The sequence below is a fragment of the Salvelinus fontinalis genome, chromosome 31 (assembly GCF_029448725.1).
Source record: "Salvelinus fontinalis isolate EN_2023a chromosome 31, ASM2944872v1, whole genome shotgun sequence".
Classification (NCBI taxonomy): Eukaryota; Metazoa; Chordata; class Actinopteri; order Salmoniformes; family Salmonidae; genus Salvelinus; species Salvelinus fontinalis.
In genome coordinates this window covers 12,941,280-12,955,657 of record NC_074695.1, presented here as the reverse complement: position 1 = coordinate 12,955,657, position 14,378 = coordinate 12,941,280, and the positions used below count along the sequence as shown (strand labels likewise).

At 40.4% G+C, this 14,378-nt stretch overlaps 1 protein-coding gene across 3 annotated transcripts; it reads left to right on the top strand.

Annotated features, from left to right (window-relative positions):
* The first annotated feature begins 5,714 nt into the window (after nucleotides 1-5,714).
* On the top strand, nucleotides 5,715-14,269 carry LOC129829561 (tumor necrosis factor receptor superfamily member 14-like). 3 transcript variants are annotated; one of them, XM_055891331.1, is made up of 9 exons: nucleotides 5,792-6,653; nucleotides 7,608-10,773; nucleotides 11,219-11,324; nucleotides 11,417-11,698; nucleotides 11,810-11,897; nucleotides 12,038-12,225; nucleotides 12,908-12,957; nucleotides 13,096-13,141; nucleotides 13,273-14,269. In XM_055891331.1, exons 2-9 carry the CDS (start codon nucleotides 10,726-10,728, stop codon nucleotides 13,284-13,286), a joined length of 822 nt encoding a protein of 273 aa, XP_055747306.1. In that variant the 5' UTR covers nucleotides 5,792-6,653; nucleotides 7,608-10,725; the 3' UTR covers nucleotides 13,287-14,269. The 3 variants fall into 3 exon arrangements, with proteins under 3 accessions (XP_055747305.1, XP_055747306.1, XP_055747304.1); XM_055891330.1 differs by lacking the exon at nucleotides 5,792-6,653 and adding an exon at nucleotides 5,715-5,757 and having other exon boundaries at nucleotides 10,612-10,773; nucleotides 13,096-14,269; XM_055891329.1 differs by having other exon boundaries at nucleotides 13,096-14,269.
* The last annotated feature ends 109 nt before the right edge of the window (nucleotides 14,270-14,378 follow it).

Sequence of the window (14,378 nt, the reverse complement as noted above, 5' to 3'; positions counted from 1 at the left end):
GATCTGGATGTCCTGACAGGAAGCCCAAATATGGGCATGCCCCCCTTTCTACAAACCATTGGGGGCATCAATCACTACATAGGGTCATAAATCATGATCTTTTTTTGATTTACGACATTGACAGCTTGACACTTACCCCAAAGACCCCCACCCCGGCCAGGATGTCCTGACCGGAAGCCCAAATATGGGCATGCCTGCTACAACAGGACATAGGGTCATAAATCATTACATAGGGTCATAAATCAGGCTGGGGTCATAAATCATTACCGGTTGACCTGACAACTGGACCCTTACCCAAAGACCCCCACCTAACCATCAGGGGGGTCATAAATCATTACATAGGGTCATAAATCAGGCTTGGGTCATAAATCATTACCGGTTGACCTGACAACTGGACCCTTACCCAAAGACCCCCACCTAACCATCAGAATGTCCTGACAGGCAACCCCTTAGGTTCACATAGCGGTCACATAGGCTCACATAGGGTCATCCATCAAATCTTGACGTGTGACATCTACTTTAATCTCTCTACCGCCTGGTATAGAGGTCCTGGATGGCAGGAAGCTTGGCCGCAGTGATGTACTGGGCCGTACGCACTACCCTCTGTAAGCGCCTTGCAGTCGGAGGCCGAGCAGTTACCATACCAGGTGGTGATGCAACCAGTCAGGATGCTCTCGATGGTGCAGCTGTAGAACCTTTTGAGGATCTGAGGACCCATGCCAAATCTTTTCAGTCTCCTGAGTAGGTGTAGTTGTGCCCTTTTCACGACTGTCTTGGTGTGTTTGGATCATGATAGTTTGTTGGTGATGTAGACATTTAGGAACTTGAAGCTCTCAACCTGCTCCACTATACAGCCCCGTCGATGAGAATGGGTGCGTGCTCGGCCTTCCTTTTCCTTTAGTCTACGATCGTCTTGATCACGTTGACGGAGAGATTGTTAGCTTGGCACCACACTGCCAGGTCTCTGACCTCCTTCCTATAAGCTGTCTCATTGTTGTCGGTGATCAGGCCTACCACTGTTGTGTCGTCTGAAAACTTAATAATGGTGTTGGAGTTGCTTGTCCATGTAGTCATGAGTGAACAGGGAGTACAGGAGGGGGCTGAGCACGCACCCCCGAGGGGCTCCCGTGTTGAGGATCAGCATGGCAAATGTGTTGTTACCTACCCTTACCACCTGGGGGCAGCCCGTCAGAAAGTCCAGGATCCAGTTGCAGAGGGAGGTGTTTAATCCCAGGGTCCTTGGCTTAGTGATGAGCTTTGAGGGCACTATGTTATTGAATGCTGAGCTGTAGTCAATGAATAGCATTCACATGTAGGTGTTCCTTTTGTCCAGGTGGAAAAGGGCAATGTGGAGTACAATAGAGATTGCCGCATCTGTGGATCTGTTGGGGCGGTATGCAAATTGTAGTGGGTCTAGGGTTTCTTAGATAATGGTGTTGATGTGAGCCATTACCAGCCTTTCAAAGCACTTCATGGTTACAGACATGAGTGCTACGGGTCGGTAGTCATTTAGACAGGTTACCTTAGTGTTATTGGACACAGGGACTTGGATTTTGTATAACTGTCTGGGTTAGAGTCCCGCTCCTTGAAGCGGAAGCTCTAACCTTTAGCTCAGTGCGGATGTTGCCTGTTATCCATGGCTTCTGGTTGGGGTATGTATGTACGGTCACTGTGGGGACGACATCATCGATGCACTTATTGATGTGGTGTACTCCTCAATGCCATTGGATGAACCCTGGAACATATTCCAGTCTGTGCTAGCAAAACAGTCCTGTAGTGTAGCATCTGCGTCATCTGACCACTTCCGTATTGAGCGAGTCACTGGTACTTCCTGCTTTAGTTTTTGCTTGTAAGCAGGAATCGGGAGGGTAGAATTATGGTCAGATTTGCCAAATTGAGGGCGAGGGAGATCTTTGTACGCGTCTCTGTGTGTGGAGTAAATGTGGTCTAGAGTTTTTTTCTTCCTCTGGTTGCACATGTAACATGCTGGAAGAAATTACTGTAGGTAAAACGGATTTAAGTTTTCCTGCATTAAATTCCCCGGTCACTAGGAGCGCTGCCTCTGGATGAGCATTTTCTTGTTTGCTTATGGCTCTATACAGCTGGTTGAGTGTGGTCTTAGTGCCAGCATTGGTTTGTGGTGGTAAATAGAAAAATATAGATAAACTCTCTTGGTAAATAGTGTGGGCTACAGCTTATCATGAGATACTCTACCTCAGGCGATCAAAACCTAGAGACTTCCTTAATATTTGATTTCGTGCACCAGCTGTTGATAAAACGACACACACATCTTACCGGAGGCAGCTGTTCTTTCTTGCCGATGCACGGAAAACCTAGCCAGCTGTAAGTTATCCGTGGCGTTGTTCAGCCACAACCCGGTTGAACATAAGATGTTACTTTTTTAAATGTCCCGTTGATAGGATAGGCTCGAATGGAGCTCATCCAGTTTATTCTCCAGTGATTGCACATTGGCCAATAGAACGGATGGTAGAGGCGGGTTACCCACTCGCCAACGAATTGTAACAAGGCACCCCGATCTCCTCCCCCTGTATTTCCTTGATGTGAATTATGTGGATTTGGGTCTTGTCTGGGAGCAACATTTATCCTTTCTGTCAGACTCATTAAAGAAAAAATCTTCACCCAGTTCGAGGTGAGTAATCACTGTTCGGATATCCAGAAGCTCCTCATAAGAGATGATAGCATCAACATTATGTACAAAATAAGTTACCATTATCCGTGAATATAGTTCACTGTTACCAGGCTGTTACTGAGTGTGTGAGTGATGGGGTGGGCTGGAGGCAGTGTTGCCAACTAATTTTCAGGGTAAGTTGCTAGAGGCAGGTTTATTTGTTGCTAAATGACGTTGTGATGTCATTGCATGATAACGTAAAACTGCGTCATTACGTAGAATACACAATAACGTTACTCAAATTGACTGGCCATCTCGGTGAAAAATATGATTTGACATTTGTTCAGGTACAGACTCCCACTCTTTTCTGTTCTTCTGGCTGTACAATTTTGATTGAGACATGTTGATTGATGTTGTAAGTTCTGTTCAAGATCAAACATTCGTGACCAACTATATTCATTGGGTTTGGCTCCTCGAACCCGTACTACTGCTGCTGCAATCAGCCAACAATGATTTACAATGTACTGAAGTTGCTGCTGGCCTTCTGCTGACTTCACTCACAATGCACTTTTGCAGCCAGACACGTGTATTGTGACTGAGTGTGTGACAGAGAAAATCGTTATTGTGTCATTTAGAGGGAAAATACGTGCATTTTAGCGTTTGGGTCACCTTTCAAAAGTTGCTAAAAGTTTCAAATAACATTTTAAAAGTAGCTACATTTGTTGCAAAAGGTTGCCAGTGTAGTCTGAAAAGTTGCTAAATCTAGCAACAAAATGGCTAAATTTCATTGCAACAAACCAAAACAAATCTAACTTTACAAGATCGAGTCTGTGATATTGTTGTAAGCAGAGCCATAGAGCAATGGAGTAGAATTGTACGGGCAGGGGTAGCCCACAATGTGCTTTTCAGATCAGAGCCACACGTGTGCACATTTGTTGATATTATTTGTTATCGAGTTGTTATCCCAGTTATAGATAAGTATTGGTCAGCAATGCGGATCTGCTGCTTCTTACAAGAGCACAAACCGTGCAGGCTACATTTCATACTGTCTTTGAAAAGTCAGGAGGCCAAAAATGATGAATTAATGTCAAGCCCTTCATAACGTAAAAACGTATTTAAAAGTCTCATGCAATGTAGGCCTGCATTGAACATCACACATAGGCTACTGTAGGCTATATCATAGAAATCAAAAGCAATTTCCACGTGAAAATGTAATGGAATTTGCTCCATTGGTTTTGTTGGTGGACCTACATTATGCTCAAATATCCACAATAGCCTATTGGCTACTGTCTAAAACTGTAAGGGTTCAGCCTCCCGTGATCGCTCTAAAAGCACGCTGGAAATTGCTCACAAGACCAAACATTTGCTCGGTGCCCAATAAAATTAGAGGGACCATTGTTTGTAAGTAGGCTATTTAGATTGTCATTATGGAGACACCTATTTCGAACACTTTTTCCATAAAACATATTAACTCGCCAGAACTGATGTAACCGCAGTAAAGCACTGGGAAATGACTTTAGGCACACTAGAGCTCTAGATAAATTCACTCAGATAATTTAAAGTAAACCGCATTCTAACGTTGACTTTTTTTTCTTATGGAACATGTATCAAGCGAAAAGGGCTTTACGCATGCTTAGTTATTGGGTCCCGGGCACTGCGCAAGTGGACATTTATAATGGAAGCTATGGAACTCCCTCGCATGCTTCTGTTATGGGCAAAATTACACAATGAAATTGACATTGAATGTGGAGAATGATACATTAATTTGCATCTGTTGGCCATCAAGTAGGCTATTCATTTATATGCCATTGTAGGCTACTGTTGTAAATAATATGTTGAAATGACGATATGGCTGGAGTCATTGCAAATCAATTTGTGCCTCTTGTGTATCTGGCAAACAGATGTAATAAATAGCCTGTAACTCAGGTTGTTGTAGCCTTGTGTTATTATGCAATTATTAATAGCCATGTGTAGTTAATTAAATCGGAAGTTATCAATTGTGATAATGGTCACAGGTCTATTGCAAATGTATCATTCTCCAAATGTAATGTCAGTTTCATTGTGGACTTTTCCCTGAAATTAGATGCAACGCGGAGTGCCTGTATACAGCCCTTAGTCGTGGTATATTGGCCATATACCACAAACCCCCGAGGTGACGTTTTTGCTATTATAAACTGGTTACGGATGTAATTAGAGATGTAAAAATAAATGTTGGTCATACCCATGGTATAAGGTCTGATATACCACGGCTGTCAGCCAATCAGCATTTAGGGCTCGAACCACCCAGTTTATAGTTACAATTATAAACTGGGTGATTTGAGCCCTGAATGCTGATTGGTTGAAAGCTGTGATATATCATACCATGTACCACTGGTATGACAAAAACCACTTTTTACTATTCTATTTACATTGCTAACCACTTTAATAGCAATAAGGCACCTCAGGGGTTTGTGGAATATGGCCAATATACCACTAGATGCCATATAGCCTACCACACCTCCTCAGGCCTTATTGCTTAATCATTGCAATCAAACAAGTTAAATCGACATCAATTGATGGAAAATTATCTGGCGAGTTTAGTAAGGGCAAATTATATTTTCTTTTTTACAGCCCATCTGTAAATAGCCCATCCAACCAACCAACTACCTACCTCATCCCCATATTTGTTTTTCTGCTCTTTTGCACACCAGTATTTCTACTTGCACATCCTCATCTGCACATCTATCACTCCAGTGTAAATGGCTAAATTGTAATTACTTCATCACTATTGGCCTATTTATTGCCTTACCACCTTACTTCATTTGCACACTCTGTATACAGATTGTTCTACTGTGTTATAGACTGTATGATTGTTTATCCCATGTGTAACTCTGTGTTGTTTAGGTCGTACTGCTTTGCTTTATCTTGGCCAGGTTAATGAGAACTGGTTCTCAACTGGCCTACCAGATGAAATAAAGGTGAAATAGGTGAATGCACCAATTTGTAAGTCGCTCTGGATAAGAGCGTCTGCTAAATGACTTAAATGTAAATGTAAATGTAAATAAATAAATAAATACAATTATAATTTTTTTGCTAGACCTGGCAACCTGCCCTCACACGAAAGTGATAGCAAACTAGTCGTTAATCAGGTAAGACTGCAGTGTGTGGTAAAATTATTCAATACTGATTGAATGTGCATAGTGTCGTGTTTTGCAAGATGATTTTTGTTTGTTATGTCGTCAAACGCCGCCATGCAATAATTGTGAGTTGACTGGATTTAGGGACGTCGAACGTTCTGGCTGCTGCGTATACCGTACAGCAGTGAGTGACTACACTGTTGACTACAGTATAACTATGGAGGCTATAATCTAGAGCGCCTTAAATTGTGTTTGAGAGCATGTTTTAACTAAAAATGGTTAAGGGATACTTCGGGGTTTTTGACAATGAAGCCCCTTTATCTACTACCCGAGTCAAATGAACCCGCGTATACAACAATGTTTATGTATCTGAGTATAACAGGAACTAGTATGGGTAGCTGCAGCCCAATATGGCGATCGAGTATGTTTGTTAAAATAGTTAAAAGTTACTAGTGCCGCTTATTTCTACAATGTAGCTTAAAAAATGTGATTGTAAACATAACCTTAACCACACTGCTAACTTTATGCCTAACCTTAAATAAAACTGTTGTTTCTTATATTGATTTTGTGGCTGTGGAAACCCCGGAGTATAAACTAAGATTTAAAAAAAGATCTGTGGTATATCCGCCATTGTGAAACCGAAAGCGAGCGGGGCTGAGGTGGGAAACCCCCGGATGTCGCCAGTGTAAACAACGATGGCGTGGACTTCCAGTTTATCGGCTACATTTTTTTTATTATATATTTTTTTATTTTATTTTGATGAACAACAAATCAATACAGAAAGTACATGAGGGAATTTCCGGCTACAATGTATATCTATAAATGGGGAGATGAAGACGTCAGTCACTGTCCAAGTCAGTCCAACTGGATCGAGGGTTAACATTACATTCACGATGTAACGTTACAAGGTAAGATTATGTACACAGTATGCGTTTTATTGCTAGCTAGGTAACTAAGCTACTGTTAGCTAACGTAACGTCGTAGGTTGACAAAAGGTGTAACGTTGCTATTTTAACATTGTAAAATAAACTATGTTACTGAATCCTTTCAGCTATTGCTACATACAACCTTCGTAGCCAAGTAACGTGAGTTAGCCAATGTTCCATGTTGTGGCTGTGCTTGTCATCTTGGTTCAATGTGAGGCAGGCAGGTGTAGTGCGAGGGCAAGGTCATTTTGCTCAATTTGAAAGAATGGTCTTTACATAATTCAGGTAGTTTGCTGGTCAGTTAGGTAAGTAGGGGTGTCAGTTGAGTATGGCTGCTTCTACGTGCAAATTAGGATGACTACTTTTGAAAAAGCTAGAAATGCGCTTGAATGCACGACTCAAATGGCAAGCGTGGTGGTATGCGTTTTAGTGGTGCTCTAGGATGCCACGACCGCGCAATCCATAAATGGAAGGTACTGTATGTGTGTAAAATGTACCAAATTGCCATTTTCACCCACACCCGCTACAATAATCAAGCCACTTTCTCTGAAATGATATCCCTTTATTTTCAAGTTCAAATCGGCTTCCTAAACGCGCTGATGAAATGCAAATGGTTTATGGATTTTCAGTTAATTTAATTAATAGACCCAAATTGAATAATTTGGGCCCGTTTTACAATAAAAATACTTTGTAGTATTAAAAAAAACAACGAATCACTACTGAAAATCCATAAGTCTATGCAATAATCAAACCTCCAAGTTAAAAAAATAAATATCGTTAAGGTGCCTTTCTTGCGTTCTGCTTTGTTTTAGCCTAAATTAATACATTATGGAATTGTATGGACAATCCATATCATTAGCTTTTCTTTGAGTCCCTTATGGTGTATTGAAATACATATTAGGTCTACTTGTGTTGTCTAACTCACTTTTTCCCCAGGTGGAGTTCTCTGAAAGTCCATCATGGAGACTGAATGGAATGCAAAGCTGACCAGGGACAGTGCAACCATGCCATCGGTTTACTGTAAACCATAGCTCATTACATTAAAATGGGCTACAAGTCTGTTCCACCAACAGAGCTAAACATCCTTGCCTCAAACATGGCACATTCCCCCGTGTACGTCAGGCCTGAAGTCAAAACCTGTAAATACAGTTAAATTATCAAAAGTAAAGCCATTGAGGAATGAAATGCACCTGCCAACTTGAAGGGATTGTGCCAAATACGTATTGTCCAGTCCCTACACAATTGCCCAGTAAATAGTTTGCTAGTAGAGCTGACCCCATTTAGTCGACTGGTCGATTGTTTGGTCGACCAAGATTTCTTAATGTCGAGCAGTAGCAAAAACATTTTATTTATCATGGTGTACAAGACACCTGTCTGATTCACGCTTGTCTGAGTGGATTAATCCATTGTGGAGGCCGTGGGGATGGCACAGTCCATCACTCTAAGACATCTGCTACTGAAATTGTACATGGTTACATTACCTAAGAACAATGGTGCAATGCTAATAAAAAATAATGTATTTTATAACAAATGCGCCTTCTCTTGCGTTGGATAGTGGTCACTGTCCGGTGTTCTGAAACACACCAGTGCGCTGTTGAACTGGCGCCTTTTCCTAGACCATCTTGCTATGTGCATAATAGCAAAGTTAACCAGCATATTGGTGTTGAGAACAATGTGGCGGAGGCAGCAGCAGAGTTAGGAGAAGAGGAAACAGCCCTTGCCTTATTGTCTAAGAAAAGTGAGGAGAGAGGAAACCCCAACTTAAATAGGTATATAATCAATAGCATAACTGTTAAATGTGTCTGGCTTTATAAATCATCCATGTATATCTACAGAAATAAGACAAATCCTGCTTTTGTTGCCTGTTTTGGTGTTTGTTGTTTATCTTTGCTTTGCTGTAATAAAGGCTTTACACTTTTTCATTTGACCAGCCTCTGGTAACATTTATCATTTATTTAGTGTTCCAAATTGTCAGAAAAATAATAACCCTCTTTTTTGTTGTTGATCTCCTTATTGTTATGATCATCGTTATAGTAATAAGTAAGACACTGCATCTCAGTGCTAGAGGCGTCACTGCAGTACCTGGTTCGAATCCAGGCTGCATCACACCCGCCCGTGATTGGGAGTCCCATAGGGCGGTGCACATTTGGCCAAGCATCGCCCGGGGTAGGCCGTCATTGTAAATACAATTTAGTTCTTAAATGACTTGCCTAGTTAAAGAAAAGGTTAAATAAATATATATTTAAATCATTAGTAGGCTTAGTATAGCAGCCTTGTATAGACTCCATTGAGCTGTAGGCCTAAGAGCGCTTTCTGTTTAGTCTTAATACCCTAACTTACTTAGGCCTATATTTCAATACTTATATAGGCTACTGTATCATTCATTCGTTCATGTCATCACACAGCATACGAGTCATTCATGATTTGAAATGCAATCAAGCATTTTGGTTATAAAATAAAGGAAGCCTTGAATAATTCACTTAAACAATAAATAAACCGTTCCATTTTGGAAATTATATTCACAAATGAATGTGACTGTTTTTAGTCTTTTCTGTAATAAAGGCTCAACAAAAAAAGTTACAACAGACAAAATTATATTGTAATCTAACAGCACCTAAAATGCACTCAACGCTTGCTCCTTACCTTCTTTTTCTTGATCTCCAGTATTTTCCACAACTAGTCACATTTATTGCACACATTTGACTTCCCCTTTACTTCATGAGCAACCAGTAAACATTCCCTCGTTTTGAGTTTATTTGTAACGTCCTCTGTATCCATTTTGCGGTTATGGTGTTCAAAGTTTGTTATAACCAATTTATGGATGTGAATATGATATGTTATATGTCAGGCCCTATTGGTCACGTGCATGCGATGCGTACATGTCACGTAAAGAGAGCAAGGGTTTAAGGAAGTTTTTTTCTAAACAAATGTATGATTTCGGTAACAGAACATTTAATTCAGAAATGTCTGTAATTATGTTGCAGCTTCAGCAACACAAACAGCGCGAAAAACACTGGTGGTCGCTGCAGCAGAGAGGAGAGGGAGACAAAGGGTGCTAGTCACACAGTCACTCGCTGTTTTTTTATTTTTTACACAGTGCAGCAAGTCTGAGCCAGGCCCGGCACAATCAAATCAATCGCTGGTCGGACTCTCTCTCATTTGCATCTTAATTATTTCATCAAACAGTGCGCTTAAAGGATCAGACAAGCTCATTGAATATAAAACATGTGTGAATAAAACACATAGGATATGTCTATATTTTGAAAAATACACGTTTTAAAATTCAAACCAATCGATTGGTCGAAAGAACAGACGACTCTTGGTCGACCAAGTTATTTTTTTTAGTTGGGAACAGCCCTAAATTTAAGTCGCTCTGGACAAGAGCGTCTGCTAAATTACAAACATGTAAATGTAAGGTGACTGGTCATGTTATTAAGTTGTGATAGAGTTGTGGTTGCCACAACTGTTTTTGGGCCAGGGACAATAAGCCCTTTTTGGGGTACTGCTTACGAAATGCTGCCTGGTCGTGGAAACTGTGTTTAATTACTGTAGGCATATTTGACCCGTCTTTAAAATAAAAAAAGAATAAACGTTTAACCTTCTCGTTTTGAAAGTTGTTAGAGGAGCCGGCGCCATTGCTTCAGTCTGAATGTCTGCAGTCTGAACAGACTGTAATGTAGCATGTTTAATGTACCCGCTGGCTCAAGGGTTGAAATGCGTGTGCTAGCCGATGTTCGTTCAGACGATAGTGATTCGTCAAAAGACAGGTAAATAGCAGCTGTCCAGGCTGAAAATGTTGGCTCACATTACACTGAAATACAAGAACATTACCATCAAAGATGAAATTGCATTGAATCGAATGAATCAGATCTTACCATTCGTTTGTTGTGCTGTGTATTTCAATATTGTGTATTAAACCTTTTCCCTTGTCTTCCAATAGTTGTATTAGGCTGTGACTCAAGGTCTACGTTAAGATTGAAGACAACAGGGATTGTGCCATTGTTATAATTCAAAACTCCTAAGAATCCAGGGTGGTGCCCCTTATTCCAGTGAGATGGTGAGGATTGGAGAACCATGGCTCAGTTTCAAAGCAAAATGGATAGTATGTTAAACATTTCGGTTGTGTAAACCTAGTGGCTTGGCAACCTTTCATATCACAGCTGTAGGCGCATTTGGCACCTGATAGAAATTGTGAATACTCTGAGCGTACTGTCAAATTCTAACTTTAATTATAAACCCTGTTTTGAAATTTGTCTAGAATTTTCTTTAGTCTTTGAACATAGTCACATCTTCCAGAAGGGAGATGGCCTTGACAACGCAAATGGAAACATGGAAAACATTAAATATGAGTTCTCAACTTGAAACTGTCAATCGCTCCTCTCAACTCCACCATAACCCCAAACTCTTCAACCCTGCTTTACCCAAGTGTGACCCCACCACCCTGCCGCATTGACTCTAATATACTGGTTTTATGAAACCATTGCTGTACAAAATAGACGAAAACAGATTTTTAAACAGTGATATGTTTTCATTTTCTCTATTTACAGATAGATCTACCAATCATTTTGGTGTTTCTAACCATTGAGCGCTCTAGTGCATGTGGTAGAGCAGAGTACAGAACAGGTGATGAATGCTGTCCTATGTGTTCACCAGGTAAGGACCAGCTCTGTATACTATATGGATTATTATGAAGAAAATACATTTCAATACCAATCAATCCATGACACTCACCTTCTATCCCACAGGAAACCGGGTACATAAACACTGTACAGAATTGACAAGTACTTCCTGTGCCCCCTGTACCGACTCCACTTTCCTTGATGAACCCAATGGTCTTACGGCATGCATACTGTGTACAAACTGTGACCCTGGCTTTGGATTGAAGGTAAAGCAGTCATGTAGACCTTCATCAGACACGGTCTGTGGGACACTGGAGGGGTTCTACTGTCATGACCCAACTAAGGATGGTTGTAGAGCAGCCCAGAGACACAGCAGCTGTAAACCTGGTCAATACATCAGTCACACAGGTTTGTCTTCATGCAAATCTTCCATTGACATCAGTACATGATTTATGCAGTCGTGAGTTAAGCACATCTCAAGTTAGGATCCTTAATGAGTTTCACCCTGTGTTGGTGCAGGAACAACATCTACAGATACTGTGTGTTCTGACTGTACTGGTGATACCTATTCAGATGGATCATTTACATCCTGCCAGCCACACACACAGTAAGTGGGGCTCATGTATAATGGTTATTTTCCCCAAAATATAAACTAAATACTACAATAATATGCTCACATAGAAATGTAAAACTAAATGTTGGATGACTAAATTGTTGATTATCAGTGGTCTATTTCTCTTATTATAGATGTGATACCTTGAAGCGTCAGCAAATTAAACTTGGAACTCATTGGTCCGACTCTGAATGTGGACCACAGAACTCCCTTCCCATAGCTGTAATACTATCTGCTGTGGTGGTGGTGGTGGTACTAACTGTGATAGCAGCAGTGATTGCAGTATCTATTTTTATGAGAAAACGAAGAAAAAACCTATCTGGTAAGATTATTTTGGTGGGAGGGAATTGTTTTAATTAATTGCCTAGATCAGGGATGGGCAACACCCCCGCCATACACACACAGACACATTGTGAGCAACATATTTTAGTGGCCCTCTTGACACCAGAGAGACATTTGTTAAGTTTTAGGGTGTAGAGAAAATGAAAAGCAAGTTTGCTGTAATTCTGCACATTTTGCCATGGGTCAGAGGGAAATGTTTGCAGTTTTTAATATGATATCTGAGTGAGACTAACAAATTCAATGAGGGCCCCCTGACCGGTAATTCCGACCATGATACGTTTAGATAGCTGGCCACTAAACTAACTTAGATGTCTAAAAATGTTTTGCTGACATGGGATAACTGACTGACTATCAGTAACTGACATAAGAGAAACTGCTGATGCAAAACGAAATTTCAAAATGGCATCTTGTGTGTTCTACTATTCTAACTTATAAACAGTAAGTTGAGACCCTGACTGAGTTTCAGAGAAAAAAAAAGGTTGTTTTTTGGGAATATTGTTCTGAGGGCCTTCAAAAGCATGAGGGCCACCAGTTGCCCATTCCTGGCCTAGATGAACAGTGAGAAATATCCAGTTTTTGTCAATTCTGACAATACCACTGCCTACTGGTCATATGACGATATTGATTATTTTGTCTCAACGCTAATGCTTCTATTTCTACAGAGACACAAAGGCCTACAGATGTACATAAAGGCCTACAAACACCTATAGAGGTATGTTCATGTGCACCCTCTGTATTTTATAACATACTCACTGTGGCAAGGAGATAGATGACATAACTTGTTCCGTTATTTCTACTGACTCGAGAGTTCCACTTTTTATGTTTTATTGAGTTGCGGTTTCATTTGTAGGAATCAGACACCGAGGGAGCAACGCTGTTTATGGGAACAAGAACAGGTAAAGGTTCTGTTAACATATGTACAGAATGGTATGCATGAGTTCTCGTGAACTTCAGCCAAAATATGTATGATTTAGAACTTTATCTTTTTCATGTAAACTTGACATGTTATTAATATTATCCTTACCAGATTCATGCCCCTAGGACATTCTTTACAACAATCCAGTTTGAGGTTCATTGGCCTGAGACGTAGTAGGGTCCAATTTCTGTCCACTACATAGTAAATGTGATCTAGACTCCATTTTTAAATAAAAGTTGGGGCTGACACATTTGTTTTGTGGTGTACTGATTAAACCAATTATGACCTTAATACATGGCCTAAAACCCTAAAACACAATTCCAAGGAAAAAACATTTTTGTAAAACCTTCCAATAGTGGGGACGAAGATGTAAACCCTAGTAGGAGCCAGGTCTGTACTGTCCAGGGTAAGTTCAGATGGTCTTAATTTTAATGGTCAGTCCAAGTCATTTGAGCGTAACTGGAACTAAAGGAGTTTTGTATGACACTGCACCTGGTCTTTGGATGATGGTGCAGGATACAATCGCATTTTGGAACAAATGTCCATGAACTGAGGAAATCTAAAGATGATCCCACAGCATCCCCATGGAACTTGTGATGTACTGTAGATTCTGTTGATACAAACTGTGAAAAGGACCTTTGAATAACATGGCCTGGACACTGGTTTGGAAACAATTGACTTGTTGTGCGACCATGAATTTGTATAATCCCATTCCCCACAAAGGCAATGGTGCAAAGTGAAGGCTATGTCCAGTGTGTGACCCTGATGCATCCCAATAGGACTCCAATTAATAATAAACACTTCATGACTTTTACAGTCCTCCATGATTGTATAGTTCCTTTGCTTTTGATGCATATTTTGTACATATTGTATTATATAGTGTTTAGCAGATTATTCACGGAATATAGATTTTGCATTGGTCATGATTTGTGTGTGTTTCCATCAGTGCTCAAGTCTCTCTGATGTGTTTTTTTTTAATGTGTAAATATGGTGGCAAATCCATTGTCACCTCGTGGGATTAATAGAGTATCTGCAGTAAAATGTTATGTTCAAGTGTTCCAATGACCTTATATTGTAAAAATGTATTAAAGCAAAATGTGAAGTGAAAGGATGTGTGTGAGCCAGTTAAGTTTATTTGTATAATGCACCTCCTAATATTTCAGACCTATTATAGACTAAATTCAATGGTTTTCAATTATACTTCAGGGAATATATGT

Bases quoted from the DNA above. Each gene is read 5' to 3' on its own strand.
- LOC129829561 (XM_055891330.1), top strand. From the start codon at position 10,726: ATGGTGAGGATTGGAGAACCATGGCTCAGTTTCAAAGCAAAATGGATA. The intron at 11,699-11,809 runs GTTTGTCTTCAT...GTGTTGGTGCAG, and splicing joins TCAATACATCAGTCACACAG to GAACAACATCTACAGATACT. The intron at 12,958-13,095 runs GTATGTTCATGT...TTTCATTTGTAG, and splicing joins GCCTACAAACACCTATAGAG to GAATCAGACACCGAGGGAGC.